Source organism: Lolium rigidum, chromosome 6, assembly GCF_022539505.1.
Source record: "Lolium rigidum isolate FL_2022 chromosome 6, APGP_CSIRO_Lrig_0.1, whole genome shotgun sequence".
NCBI classification, from domain to species: Eukaryota; Viridiplantae; Streptophyta; class Magnoliopsida; order Poales; family Poaceae; genus Lolium; species Lolium rigidum.
The window spans coordinates 312,452,987-312,466,970 of NC_061513.1; the positions used below are offsets into that span (position 1 = coordinate 312,452,987).

Consider the following 13,984-nt stretch of genomic DNA (forward strand, 5'->3'; position numbering starts at 1 on the left):
TTTCCCCGAAAGAACTATGTGGCGCTTTGGCTCCTCGGTTGATGTATTCTTTTGTTGATTTCTTTTTCTCGATTTGCTAGACATGTCCTTCACGTAGAAAACTTGAGCCACCTCGTTGGCTAGGACGACCTCGTCCATGTACGCAAGATTGTTGGGATCCACTGTTGTCATACCGTACTTATCGTCTACCTGTACACCGCTGAGCTTCACCCATTTGCACCGAAACAAAGGGACCTTAAAAGTGGGTCCATAGTCAAGTTCCCATATCTCCTCTATGTATCCATAATATGTGGTGGTCTGCCCATTCTCGTCTTTTGCATCGAAGCGGACACCACCGTTTTGGTTGGTGCTCTTTTTATCTTGGTCGATCGTGTAAAATGTATTCCCATTTATCTCGTACCCTTGGAATGTACATATGTTTGAAGATGGTAACCTGGCCAACAAGTACAGCTGCTCTACAATAGTTGGGTCACTCATGAGATGTCTTTGCAACCAACTGCCGAAGGTATTCATTTGTTGACGTTTAATCAAGGACTCGGGCTGGCCCGGGTTTATTTCTCGTAAAACATTCTTGTGTTTCTCGATGTACGGAGCCACCAAGCTGGAATTGTATAGAACTGTGTAGTGTGCTTGATTGAAAGAAATCTTGTCCCTCCACACCGTTGCTTTCCTTCCTAGTGTGCCTTTTCCAGTTAGCCTCCCCTCATACCGAGATTCGGGAACACCAATCGGCTTAAGGTCGGGAAGAAAGTCAACACAAAACTCAATGACCTCCTCGGCTTCAGTAGCCCTTTGAGATACTTCCTTCCGGCCTAACTCGGTTATGAACATATTTCTTTAAGACTCCCATGAACCTCTCGAAGGGGAACATATTGTGTAGAAATACAGGACCGAGAATTCTAACCTCTTCAACTAGGTGAACGAGGAGGTGCGTCATAATATTGAAGAAGGATGGTGGGAACAACAACTCGAAGCTGACAAGACATTCGACCACATCTTCCTGTAATCCTGACAAAGTTTCTGGATCCATTACCTTATGAGAAATTGCGTTGAGAAATGCACATATCTTCACAATGGCTAGTCGAACATTTTCTAGTAGAAGTCCCCCCAATGCAACCGGAAGCAATTGTGTCATAAGCACGTGGCAGCCATGGGACTTTAGGTTGTGGAATTTTTTCTCCTTCATATTTACTATTCCCTTTATATTTGACGAGAAACCAGACGGAACCTTGATACTGAATAGGGCTTCAAAAAAGATCTCCTTCTCTTGTTTGGTAAGAGCGTAGCTGGCAGGCCCTTCAAACTGCCCTGGATGATTGCCGTTTCGTCCTTTATGACGTTCCTCGGTCCTCCCGTGCTTCGTTGTATCTTTTGTCTTCCCATACACGCCCAGAAAACCTAGAATATTCACACAAAGATTCTTGGTCAGGTGCATCGTCGATTGCAGAGCGGACTTCCAGGACTTTCCAATATTCTAGCTCCCAAAAAATAGATTTCTTCTTCCACATGGGTGCGTGTTCGTCAGCGTCTTTCGGAACAGGTTGACTGCCTGGACCCTTTCCAAAGATAACATTTAAATCCTTGACCATTTCAAATATATCAGCACCACTACAGGGGACAGGCTTGGACGGTGGTATGCCTCGCTAGCGAAATGCTTGCCTTTTTTCCTTAAGGGATGCTTGTGCGGAAGGAAACGACGATTATACGGGTACACAACTTTTCTGCTTTTTCCCAAATATTTACTTTCAGTCTCATCTAAACAGTGTGTGCATGCATTGTATCCTTTGTTCATCTGTCCTGAAATGTTACTAAGAGTAGGCCAATCATTGATGGTTACGAATAGCAACGCTCGTAGGTCAAATTCTTGCTCGATGTGCTCATCCCACACACGTAAACCTGGTTTGGCCCACAACTCCAAAAGTTCATCAACTAATGGCCTTAGGTACACATCAATGTTGTTGCCGGGTTGCTTTGGGCCTTGGATAAGCACTGGCATCATAATGAACTTCCGCTTCATGCACAACCAAGGAGGAAGGTTGTAGATACATAGAGTCACGGGCCAGGTGCTGTGGCTGCAGCTCTGCACCCTAAAAGGATTCATGCCATCTGTACTTAGACCAAACCATAAGTTCCTTTCCTCACCTGCAAAATCCGGGAACTCTCTCCCGATGTTTCTCCACTGCCGACCATCAGCGGGGTGCCTCAACATCGCATCATTCTTACGTTCTTCCATGTGCCATCGCAACAACTTGGCATGCTCTTTGTTTCTGAACAAACGTTTCAACCGTGGTATTATGGGAGCATACCACATCACCTTCGCAGGAACCTCTTCCTGGGTGGCTCGCCCTCAACATCACCAGGATCATGTTTTCTGATGTTATACCGCAATGCACCGCATATCGGGCATTTATTCATATTCTCGTACTTCTCACCGCGGTAGAGGATACAATCATTGATGCATGCATGTATCTTCTGCACATCTAATCCTAGAGGGCAGACAAGCTTCTTTGCTTCATACGTACTGACGGGCAATTCGTCATTTCTTGAAAACTGCTTCTTTAATATTATCATCAATTTTTCAAATCCCGAGTCAGTCACACCGACCTCTTCCTTCCATTTCAGCAGTTCCAATATGCTACCCAGCTTTCTCTGCCCATCTTCACAACATGGGTACAACAATTTGTGGTGGTCCTCTAACATCTTCTCGAACTGCAACCTCTCCTTATCCGTGCCACAGTCTCTTCTTGCATCAGAAGGGCCCGACGAAGATCATCATCAACAGGATCATCTGGTGCCTGTTCTTCACCTCCTTCTTCTTCATTGTCTTCCATTGCAGTATCATCGCATTCAGAGAACATAGATCGGTACTGGTCATCGTTATCTTCTTCTTCATCGCCGTCTTCCATCATAACCCCTTCTTCTCCGTGCTTGTTCCAAACATTATAGCTGGACATGAATCCAAACCGAAGCAGGTGGCTCTTAATGTCTCTTGAATTAGAGTAATCCTTCTCGTTCTTACATTTCAGACATGGACAACACATAAAACCTTGCTTCGACTTGTTGGCCTCGACCACAAGCAGGAAAGAATTCACGCCCTCTCTGAAAGCGGGAGCACATCGGTTACCGTACATCCATGGATGACTCATCTGCATCATAAGTACAATTATGTATCAGATGCAATCACCTTGCTAAAATTAGTATTATATGAATTATGTATACAAGAAAATAGTTGCTAACCTTTTAGGATCAAAATGAGAAGAAATCTTATCAAATAAAATCAAGTGACATCCCTCACAAACATTTCATCAAACACCTCTTGTGCACATGAAGAAAAAAAGAGGTAGCATAACCCCCACCTTTCACCACCAAGGAAAAAAAATGTAGGGAGGTGGGGACGGGCTGACTGTGTATATATAGGCATGGCCCTTTTGTCGCGAGCTGTGTCACGACCCACGACAAAAGAGGTGCCATCAGGAGGCGCCAAACCTCAGACCCCTTTTGTCGCGGGTTGTGATACCGCCCGCGACAAAAGGGCGCGACAAAAGGCCCAGCCCGCTCCAAAGGGTTTCGGGGCGACGTGGCCAGGTTATTTGTCGCGGGTGCAGACTCGCCCGCGACAAAAGGCTTCCACGAAAGCCCTGTTCTCTACTAGTGTAAGATGATACTTCGCCACTTGGGGCTGGAACTCTCATGGTTCATGAGGAGCTACCACTACAGGAAACGGCGTAGATGCCGACGGCCGGCTGCCCTCGGCGTAGCCACGCCTGGCCCTCGGCGTAGGCTACGCCGACGGCAGCCCTCGGCGTACCTCGTCGGCGTCCACCTCCCTCGGCAGAGGTCACTGTGCCGTCGGCGTAGGGCTGGCCGTCGACGTACGCCTCCTACGACGATGGTGACGGACGACCCTCAGTGTAGATGCCCTCGGCGTAGCGTGCCGGCGACGCCGTTAACGGACGAGCCCCATACGCCGAGGGTACTGCCGTCGGCGTAGAGCTGCACATGGCACGCGGAGGGGACCGGAGGGCCTAAACCCTAAACCCATACGCCGAGGGCTTCACCCTTGGCATAGAGCTGCACGTGGCAAGCGGACGCTAGGCTAGGCCAGTGGCTATGCCGACGGCATAGCCCTGACACCATATGGTCATGCCATGAGGCTATGCCGATAGCTTTTCCCTCGGCGTAGCCCTGACCACAATTTTTTTTATTTCGCCTGGCAGGTTTCCAACTTGTTTCACAGCCCCCAAATTTACCAAAATTCACCAAAATTCACCAAAATCCCCAAAATTCACCGAAATAGCATATAATTCACATAATAGCATACATAGTGCACATAATAGCATTCACATATCCAAATACATAGTACTAGCTAGTAGTAGCTAGCAGGCTCTTACGAAGTAGTTGGTTAAGATGTCAGCTAGGGAATTGTTCTTGTTAGAATTTCTAGGCCTGTGCAAGCGAAGCGGTTTGATCCCGGTAGCTAACTGGACTTGGCGTAGGGATGACTTGCCTAGTGAGATAACATGAATTACTGAGTGACGGCTACCTCCACTCATCCAAAATCCTTGTCCCAAAATAACAACGCCCGCGTGCAACGGCTTTGGAGTCAAAGTGTCATCACCAGCCAGGTCTTTGTCCCGAAAGGGCGCCGCTTGGGCCACAGGTCAATCGAAACATCCAGGGTTTGTTTGGGTGTCCATAGGGAATCACCTTCAAATCGATTTAAAGTGGGCTTAAAAGTGGATGAAAATTGGATGAAAAATAAGTGCAATAACTTAATTATCAAATGCCAGGCTTATACCATTACGACTTGTTGAGCTAATTTATGATTTCGTGCTGAACCTGGTAAACGAACAAATAGGTGATCTTTCCGGAAATGTGAAACAAAAGTTTTTTCCTCGCATCTCGGTCATTTTTACTTTTTCGTTATTTCGTAAACCCCAGGGTATGATACCCTTTAGCTTCACAGTGACAAGTCATTTTCTCATTAGGGCACTACGTTTTTGGATATAATTGGTGTCTTCGCGATATTGATATATTCTTTTTATAGAAAAAAAAACTGCAAATCGTGTCCCCAGATCTTTTCTCCAGTCTCCAAAACTACCACAAATTCTGAAATTGGACACCAATTCGTTATAGGATCTATCAAATCTGGAAATTGGAAACACAAATCCACCGCTCCCTCCGGCCGGACAGCTACGCGGCTGCGCCGGCGCTGAGCATGGCCGCGCCGCTCGCGCGTATGCCGCCGCTCCAGGCACCCAGCCGGGCATGCCCCGCCTCCCGGACCCTCCCGCGCCGCCACCTCCGGCCGTCGGTGTCCTTCACCGCCGCGGCCGTCCCAGGAGGCGTGAGCGGGCCCGTGCTCCGCACCTGCAAGAATTGCAAGAAGCAGTACGACCCGGCGGCAAACCACGCATCATCCTGCCGCCACCACACGGCCCACTTTGGAGGTCACAAATCTTATTTCTCTTTTACCGCTACCTTCTCATCTTCACACTCAGTAGTCAGTCAGTGGTGAGTATGCGTCTATGAAACATGCCCTGTTTGCTCACGGTCTTGTCGATTTCTAACTATGATAGACAGGCAATCGGTAGCCGTACATCTGATCCTGACGAGAAGTTCGTTCAACTCTGTCTACTTATTATTATCTTGTGAAAATTGCTTTCCCAAGGCTCAGGATCGGCTCATTTCGCCTGAACGAAATGTCGATCTTGTTCTGTTCAAATGTGGGCAGCTTTAGCTGGTCTTTTATCTTCTTGAGATATCTAGCATTTTTCATGTACAATTGCTTTGACTTTTGATCTGTGAATTGTGGTTACTTTGTTGATTCTGGTACACTGAATTCGCCAATAACTCTTACCATTTTAATTACAAAGGTGTACCAATCTAGTAATTCTCTTTTCCTCAAGGCGTCACCCATTACATTCTTTCATAAAACTAAGTTGCTGATTTCTGGAATTCCAGGGGAAACAAAGAGAAAATTTGAAAGCGTCCATGTCGGTGGGACCATGGATACTCCGGGTGCAGGCAAAGTGCTCCAGTACTGGCATTGTTGTGGGTCGGAAAATCCATTTGATGTTGGTTGTACTGCTGCTCCTCACTCTTCATACGATGATTGAATGCCTGGCTCTTATTTGTCCACTGGGCTCTTGCCATTCTGCTATTGTTTTACATGAATAGTTTGCCACATATTGCTTATTTTGCATTTATGTCTGAAAATGGCAGGAGCGGCCAACATGATTTCCTTTTTAGCTTCTTATATTATGTGTATTTGGATGTTCCATGAATGAGTTTTTCTACTTTTCTAAAAAGCTAAAATACTTTTTATTACCTGACGTTCCTTCTTTTTACTTGAAATCGAATGTTCTCTTGGTAAATCTATATCCATTATCTTGTTTTTTTTGGTAGGAAATGCTTGCTTGAAGCATTGCTATATTATGAAAAAATAACTGTAGTTGGAAGCTTGTAGCACTAAGGCTTACCAAGAAGATTATCATCTGAAGCATTGTTTCAATGACATATATGTCCAGCAGTATTAACTGCACACAACGGCGATGCCAGTAGAAACATTTACAAGGTTACCACGACCTACAATTCCAGTGTAGTCATACCTACCATCACTTAACTAGGAAGTAACAAAAACAGAGTTTTTGAAGTCCATTGCATTATAAACACACATGAAATCGAAATCGGCTCATTTAAGCTACATTTTCAACCTTTTTCAAGATCAGCTTATCATAGCAATTAAATCTAGTACTAGGAAACGTTGGAGGAAGCGAGGCGAAAAATTGGAAAACTATTAATAGTAAATGATTATTTCCTGTACAAAATCCATATCAGTTATGGATAAATGGTCATGTTCTTATCATGCTTTTCTTGGATCTACTCTTAGCATCATCGGGACAAAGAGGACAATATGCAGTCTACATGGAAATTTTGCAACATGTTCATGCACTTTTTCATAGTAAACAATCCATTAGGTACAGCAAAAATTCCAGTGTACATCGCCATTACTATACCCCTCACAGTAAAAGGAAGGATGCAGGAACAAATAAGATAGCTCCGAGTACTCCTCATGCCCAAGCAGGAACGGACTGTGTTCTATTCAAAGGAGCCGAAACTTCCAGGCCGCGAGACATAATTAGAAGGCAAAACATAATCAGAAGCGTGGAACCTGGATAGTACCTGGCATGGAGGAGAAACTAAAATCAATTGATCCAAAAGTGTTTGTTTATCAATCTGTTGATACGCGAGCAAGTAGACCTGTGGGTGTCTGAACCGTCTTTATGTGACCAGACCCGATAAGATCTCCGAGGTGGAAGCCGGCTCATGAAGTGGACAAATCAAAAAAACAATAGACGAGAGCTGACGCTGGGTATCAGTTGGTCTTGTAATTTCAAGAACTATAACTCATTTAGTACTTCATTGTTCACCCCCTACCTGGCGTCCCAAAGAAGCTGTTGCTCGTGGTGCTCACCTCATTTTCCCTCACTTCCTTGACTCTCATGTTTTTGTTTTCCTCCAGTATTTCATGTAGTCTGAACTTTAGAAAACATAGGCGAATATGAATCCATTTCACGCTTGCTTTTATATCCTAGGACATGGGTATATATAATATATTGAACATCTCTAGTCTTGGTTAGCTCTTACGAAACAAACATATTGCCAACATGGGAGATGTGTTGAGCAGGGCATTCAGTAAGTGTTTATCATGTCATTTTCATCGTGTGAGCAGGCGGCAAAATAATGTGATAATCTACTTGCATGTTAGGTTCTGATCTCTCGCCCAAAATAAAATGAAGGGAAATGTTTCGTTTCATTAGATGAAACTCGCATCAAAGGAGTGGGGAGAAGTTCTTAGATGAGTCAGTGGTTCAGCACAAATAGCATTATCATGAATGATCCAAAGTAACCAACTTTCGCTCATACCAACCATCACTTGACTAGTAAGTAAAAAAACAGAGTTGTCCAAGTCCATTGCATTATAAGCACCCGTGAAATGGAAATCAGCTCGGTTCAGCTAAGTTTTCAACTCATTTTCAAGATCAGCATGCTATAGCAACGAAATCTAGTATTAGTATTTACCTGGGTTCCGAAATATAAGCCTTTTTAGGAAGCTAATAAATCAGCTTACCAAAAAGACTTACATTTGGGAACGGGGGCAGTAGAAAACATTGGAGGTGAGACATAAAACTGGGAATTATTAATTGTGAATGATTGTTTCCTATACAAAATCCACATCAATTCTGGATAAATTGCCATGTTCTTATTTGTGATCTTAGATCTGCTCCTACAAAAGGTAGCAGTCTTAACATAATCAGGGCAAAGAGGATACTTATGTGCACGCACACCAACTTCAGCTCCTTAATTTCAAATTTAGGCACATTAATCAGATCAAGAATACCTCTCACAGAAAAAGAAAAAAAGAATGCAGGAACCAATAAGATATGTCCAAGTACTCCTGACGTCAAAAGAAGCCAAAATCGCCATAACATAAAACATAATCAGAAGCACAAAAGCTGGGTAGTACCCAGCAAGGAAGAGAAACTAAGATTAATTGATCCAAAACTGTTTGATTATCAATCTGTTGATACACGAGCAAGTAAGCCGGTGGGTGTCTGAACCGTCTTTATGTGACCAGACCCGATAAGATCGCGGAGGTGGAACCGCACGTCTAGAGGCGATGACCTCAACCTCGTCTTCTCCAGGGAAGACACTAGCATCTCCTTGTACTTCCGACGGTTCAGTAATGAAAGAACTTCCTTCCTCCCCTGCTCACCATAACCACATATGTCAGTCTTATTGACAGAGAAATTGCAACTGTAAAAGGTCAGTTCGTAGCCATCTAGAAGAACACGGGAAAGCCAGGCCGAGAGGAAACAAACTAGCATTCATGAAGTACATCGTGTGCGGTTCCAAAGTATATACATGAATTGAACCTGTTTATATAGTATGAAGCGGCCACGTACTCCATCTTAGTGGGTATTAAGGAAGAAAAGATGCATGTGCAGCAATCAAGAACAATATAATATAATTAATTTCAATCTAGAAAGGAAGTGACATACACGGCAAAATATCATATGGACAAACCCTTTGGCCGCTGCAAAAGAGCCACAAAGTAGGCACCGGAAGGGCACTGTCTACTGCTCAGATGGATGCTATGTCAGCAAGAAAACCACTTATGGCCCCATTTGCACAACTTATGCAGGTCTGAGGACACAAGTGTCCAATTTTTAAGCTCATGACTTCATGGACAAAGTTGTACCCAACTTGCCGGTATAGGGACCTACACTGCAATTTAATCTGATAACAGTCCTTAGGGATTCATCATAGCATGTCAATCACTAAAGAGGAGGCTAAATTATTTCACTCACAGATAAGCTTTGAATTCATTATCAATTTGTTAAGGCCATCTTTCGTTTAACTGACACCGCGAAATTAGAACCAATGAACAGAAAAGTCAAGAAGTGCAAACCTGGGATAGGCCTTTCAAGATTGGACCAATACTTGGAATAGAAAACCAGTACATGTTTGGATCTATTAGCTGGCGTGTCTGCAGAAAACCAATATGGCACAAACAGTAAGCCTGATTGGTCAAAAACATGTTTCTTCACGTAATCAAATTAGATGTGTTTATTACTTGGTTGCTGAACATGACAAAAAAATATTGGAGATATAGTATTCTTTCAGTTTAACATAACTTTCTTCAGTTCAACATTCTAAAGTAAGACAAAAACAGCGATGATAATGATCCCATGGAAAGTAATAAAAATATTACTTACTAGGAGGCCAGCATTCATCAATACTGTGATATGTTTATCTTTTGCATCACCCCCACATGATAACAGTGAACACTGCAACAACAAGCAGAATGCATGAAAAGTTCTATAGAGCAGCACCATGTCTTGGTTTATTACTAGGTATAGTTTAAGAAACAATATTCCAAAACAAAGTGTCAGCTCAAAATCTCCATGATAGATCATCGCGAAGCCTCAGGGAAGTTAAAGCTTGATAATGCGCTATTCTACAGAAAAGGTCAAGAAAGAATTCTGCACAGGACTAACACTTATCAGTAATTGGTTGAAACTTACCAGCTCTAGGTGATTTATGCTAACATCCAATTTCGAATGCAGAACATATTTCTCAAACCACTCAAACACTGCACTACCATCTTGTTTTTTACCCGTTGACCTCCTGATAGCAAACTCCATCTGCATACGTGGAACAGATCCATTAGAACTTGTAGTACAAAAAGGCAAAGTTAATGCAATGAACAATCATATTAGGTCTAAACTTCAGTGTCAACAGGAGATTAAGTACATAATGACTGCTTTTTTATGCAACGAGATGAGATCGAGCCCCCTAGAACCCCGAAGAGAAAAGGAAAAGGACATGAAAGATATCTTTTTAGTTAGGCATGAGATAGAGTTAGGAAGATAAGAATATGGTTTATTAGGCAAGTAAGAGTTCGAAAGTAAGGTTCTGAAAAGCAAATCTTGCTATACACACTACAAAGAGAATGTTCACATCTTTCACTAATTAATGAAGAAAGGCTCTCTAGGGTATTGTTTACATGTCTATGACGATAAATTTGCAGTCTAATTACTGTGCACTTTGTAGGTTAGACAAGGGTAGATGGGATATGGGCATATGGCAATCCAACTTGGTACGGATGGGCTTGAATGAGGTGTTGTATGCATGGTTGGGTGGATGGGATGTATCACAAAATACTAATTAACTAAATTATATATACTTCTTAACTTCCTTTACATTAACATCATCCAGATCTAGTGAACCTACTTAATGCCAAACCAGGACAACACATACCTGTCTCAGATAATCATCCATGAACATGATAGCATGGTCATCCTGACCAGTACTGAGTTTGAATAATCGGAGTACTCTGTCTTTCTTCAGTGACTGCAAAAGGGAGTATTTCTATGTTCAAATTTCATCACAACCAAGGAAAAACTATCTCTGATGCAGTTGGAGATTGATACACACTAGTGAATGATAATGACTTGAAGAGTTTAATATGAGAATCACTAGAAAACAATCCAAAGGTAACATCTACAACACTGTTTCCCCATAAAGAGTTATTGCATAAGTTCAAAACAAAACCTCCAAATCTCTATCAACTTGAGTCCTGTCCTTCACGCTGCTATACAATTGGGATTGCAAAATGAATGGCTGTGTCACAACCTACAAGAACATACAAAAAAGATGAATTTTGTTCAGAAATGGTACTGAATCAGCATTAGAAAAGGAAATAACCACAGAAGAAGCACAATGGAGTTTATATAACCATCCTTACTATATTAAAACACGCTCTTTTTACATTACATGGAGTATTTATTCGGTTTGCATATCTTTCCATTAACAGGAGGTGCTAACATAAATACAGGAGTTTAGCGGTGGCCATTAAGCAAAGCGCGCACCACAGCCCCCAAGTACATGTTGCACATACACTCAAAGATAACACTTATGGAACACAAAACAAAACAAGCCTATCCGCATGGCGGCTCTTGTAACCAGTGATGGTAGCCCTGACCCGTGGCTCCACCTCTGCCTTAATTTGTTGGCCATTGTCTGAAGGTCCTGGCTCTCCCTGGAATACCTGGTTGTTCCTTTCTCTCAATAGATCAAATTTGCAGAATAACTATGGAGGCAGGTATTTTCGGTGATATCGTGGCAGTGATTTCCGCCTAGACAACCATCAAATTAGCATAGTCATTTTCTGATGGGATCCTGAAACGTGAGCTGCCTATCTTTAAAATATTTGCCACAGTGCAGCAAACTGAAACATGATACTTTTGTTCTCCAAGTTCAGACAATATTGAAAATAATGATAATGAGGGGATGCCAATACCTTCTCTAGCTTTGGGAATTGTGCGCGCATCAATTGTAGAGCTATCAACGTATCAGTGAATATAAGGTTGTCCTCTGCGTCATCAAAATTGTTAGATTCTGACTTGTTACCAGCTTAAGATGCACAACAATATTGTCATTGAATTCAATGTTTTTCACATACAATATGTAGCAACTTCTAGGTCACTAATGTCTTTGATGGTGACAGTCTAATGTAACAGCTAGAAGTGGTCAAAAATAGGAAATAAATTATGTTCTAGGCCACTAAACTTACTTCGAGGTTGTCAGCTAGGCACCCACTCTCCTAGCTTAGCTATTTTGGTACTAACCATGAACTCTCCAATGTACTAAGCATCGCTATCCAAGTTCTCTAATCATGTTCCCAATTTTGCAGCAACATGAATAATCTTGTTAGTACTTTGTTAGTTCCTCTCCATGAATAATCTTATTCCAGTACCACTCCAGAAAAAAAAAATTGTTTCATTCACTTTACGCGATCATGTGTACTTGAGAAAAAAAAAAAGAGTGTTAAAATGGTAGTGCGTATGTAGCTATATGTTATTTTTGTTCTCAACAATCTTGGTAAAACAAATTAAGTCTCACTTGACTTGTTGCGGCTGGCCAATTCTGCCATGTAATAGCTGCTAACAAAACCAATTTTCTAGACATATATAACTGAATGAAACAACTACAATAGACATCATATTAATTTTACCAGGCTCACATGCTGAAAAGGAAGAGAAAGAGAAAATGTAGGGTAATTACATGCATAATTACACTGAATCTATCTGATGCAGCATGCTGGTGGTAATACTCAGTGACCTATTTGATTTACTCTTGACCTAAATGCGGAAACTAAGAGAACAATAGCCTATTTGACACACCTGAGCAAGTTTTGTGGCGTGGAGTTTACTTACTCTAACAGAGGGGAATAACTTAGACATAGAAAGTAACGAACCAAGGCTTGTGCTGTTTTTGGTTCTGCCTGGTGAACTACTGGCACTGTCATTAGGAGAGCATGCTCGCTTCCTTTTCCCATGAGATGATGAATGTGATGATGATGGTTCCGCCATCTCACTTTGTTGATTGTATGCTCCGCTTTAAGACGACTGGGACAAATGTCTGTTTCAATCAGGAGTCGAATTAGCTATTTTGCATCAGTAGCATGGAGCTTCCTTCCACAATTCACACTGTAAATTCAGTGCAAAAGCATGGCACATCAGAAAACCGATAGGATAGATGACTTGAATTAATGGTTCAAACACGCTCGCAGTCAGAGGATATTCCAACAAATCTTGAAAGAGATGGACATGGATAAATAAACCAAAGATATGAAACTGTGGTATGAATGGCACTCACACTTGGAATAACTTGAAAGTTTACCAGTAAATGGAAGTTACTACAAAAATACAACATGAGAGGTGGACAAAGTTCGCTAGAAATACCATGCTACAAGCTCCCCTGCAACTTAAGAATCTATTATAAATTGGCAACTTAAGAATCTATTCTAAGAGGGAAACAATCATCTGGCTACTCCAGGAACAAGCACTGATTGATGGACAGGGGGCGGATGAGTAACCTGGGAGAAAGGAAACGGGCTCAACCGGAGGGCCTCTGCCTGGTCTGCCGTGCCGGCGGCGACGCGCACCTACAGGACGGATGACGGGACTAGTTCGCCGCCCGAGGTGATTGCGGACTACCGGAGTTGCGACGGTGGCTACACACGGCGGCCTCCTTATCTCCTCGATCTCTCCAGCCGGGCGTGGCCGTCACCGCGCAACGACCTACACGAGGGCGGAGCCGGCGGCGGCGATGGGGATTTGTCTCGCGAAGAACAGGTGAGTGTAACAGGAATTCTCTACAAGACTGGGACCACCTGTCAATGACATATCTCATTTTCTTGGTTAGTTGGTTTTATGCCTCTCTAAGTTTTAAATTTACAGAAAATTAAAAACACTACCGAGTCTACTGTTGATAGATTTGCATCGCTAAACGCCTAAACTGATAATTTGTTGTTCTGTCCATAAATTTATCAAATTTTGGCCAAAAACAAACTTCTCAGAAAAATCTGAAAAAATAGAGAAAATCATAAACACGAATGTGAGTATACTGTTAT

At 42.6% G+C, this 13,984-nt stretch overlaps 2 protein-coding genes across 3 annotated transcripts; one reads left to right on the forward strand and one right to left on the reverse strand.

Moving 5' to 3' along the window:
• The first annotated feature begins 5,201 nt into the window (after nucleotides 1-5,201).
• LOC124660390 lies at nucleotides 5,202-6,330 on the forward strand. The gene is made up of 2 exons (XM_047198196.1): nucleotides 5,202-5,450; nucleotides 5,965-6,330. Exons 1-2 carry the CDS (start codon nucleotides 5,219-5,221, stop codon nucleotides 6,117-6,119), a joined length of 387 nt encoding a protein of 128 aa, XP_047054152.1. The 5' UTR covers nucleotides 5,202-5,218; the 3' UTR covers nucleotides 6,120-6,330.
• A 2,137-nt stretch (nucleotides 6,331-8,467) lies between these two features.
• On the reverse strand, nucleotides 8,468-13,750 carry LOC124660391 (serine/threonine-protein kinase 19-like). 2 transcript variants are annotated; one of them, XM_047198198.1, is made up of 9 exons: nucleotides 13,448-13,750; nucleotides 12,827-13,058; nucleotides 11,870-11,943; nucleotides 11,122-11,202; nucleotides 10,828-10,920; nucleotides 10,092-10,211; nucleotides 9,783-9,854; nucleotides 9,476-9,553; nucleotides 8,468-8,771 (listed from the first exon to the last, which is right to left on the reverse strand). In XM_047198198.1, exons 2-9 carry the CDS (start codon nucleotides 12,939-12,941, stop codon nucleotides 8,580-8,582), a joined length of 825 nt encoding a protein of 274 aa, XP_047054154.1. In that variant the 5' UTR covers nucleotides 12,942-13,058; nucleotides 13,448-13,750; the 3' UTR covers nucleotides 8,468-8,579. The 2 variants fall into 2 exon arrangements, with proteins under 2 accessions (XP_047054154.1, XP_047054153.1); XM_047198197.1 differs by having other exon boundaries at nucleotides 12,827-12,990; nucleotides 13,448-13,749.
• Nucleotides 13,751-13,984: the final 234 nt, after the last annotated feature.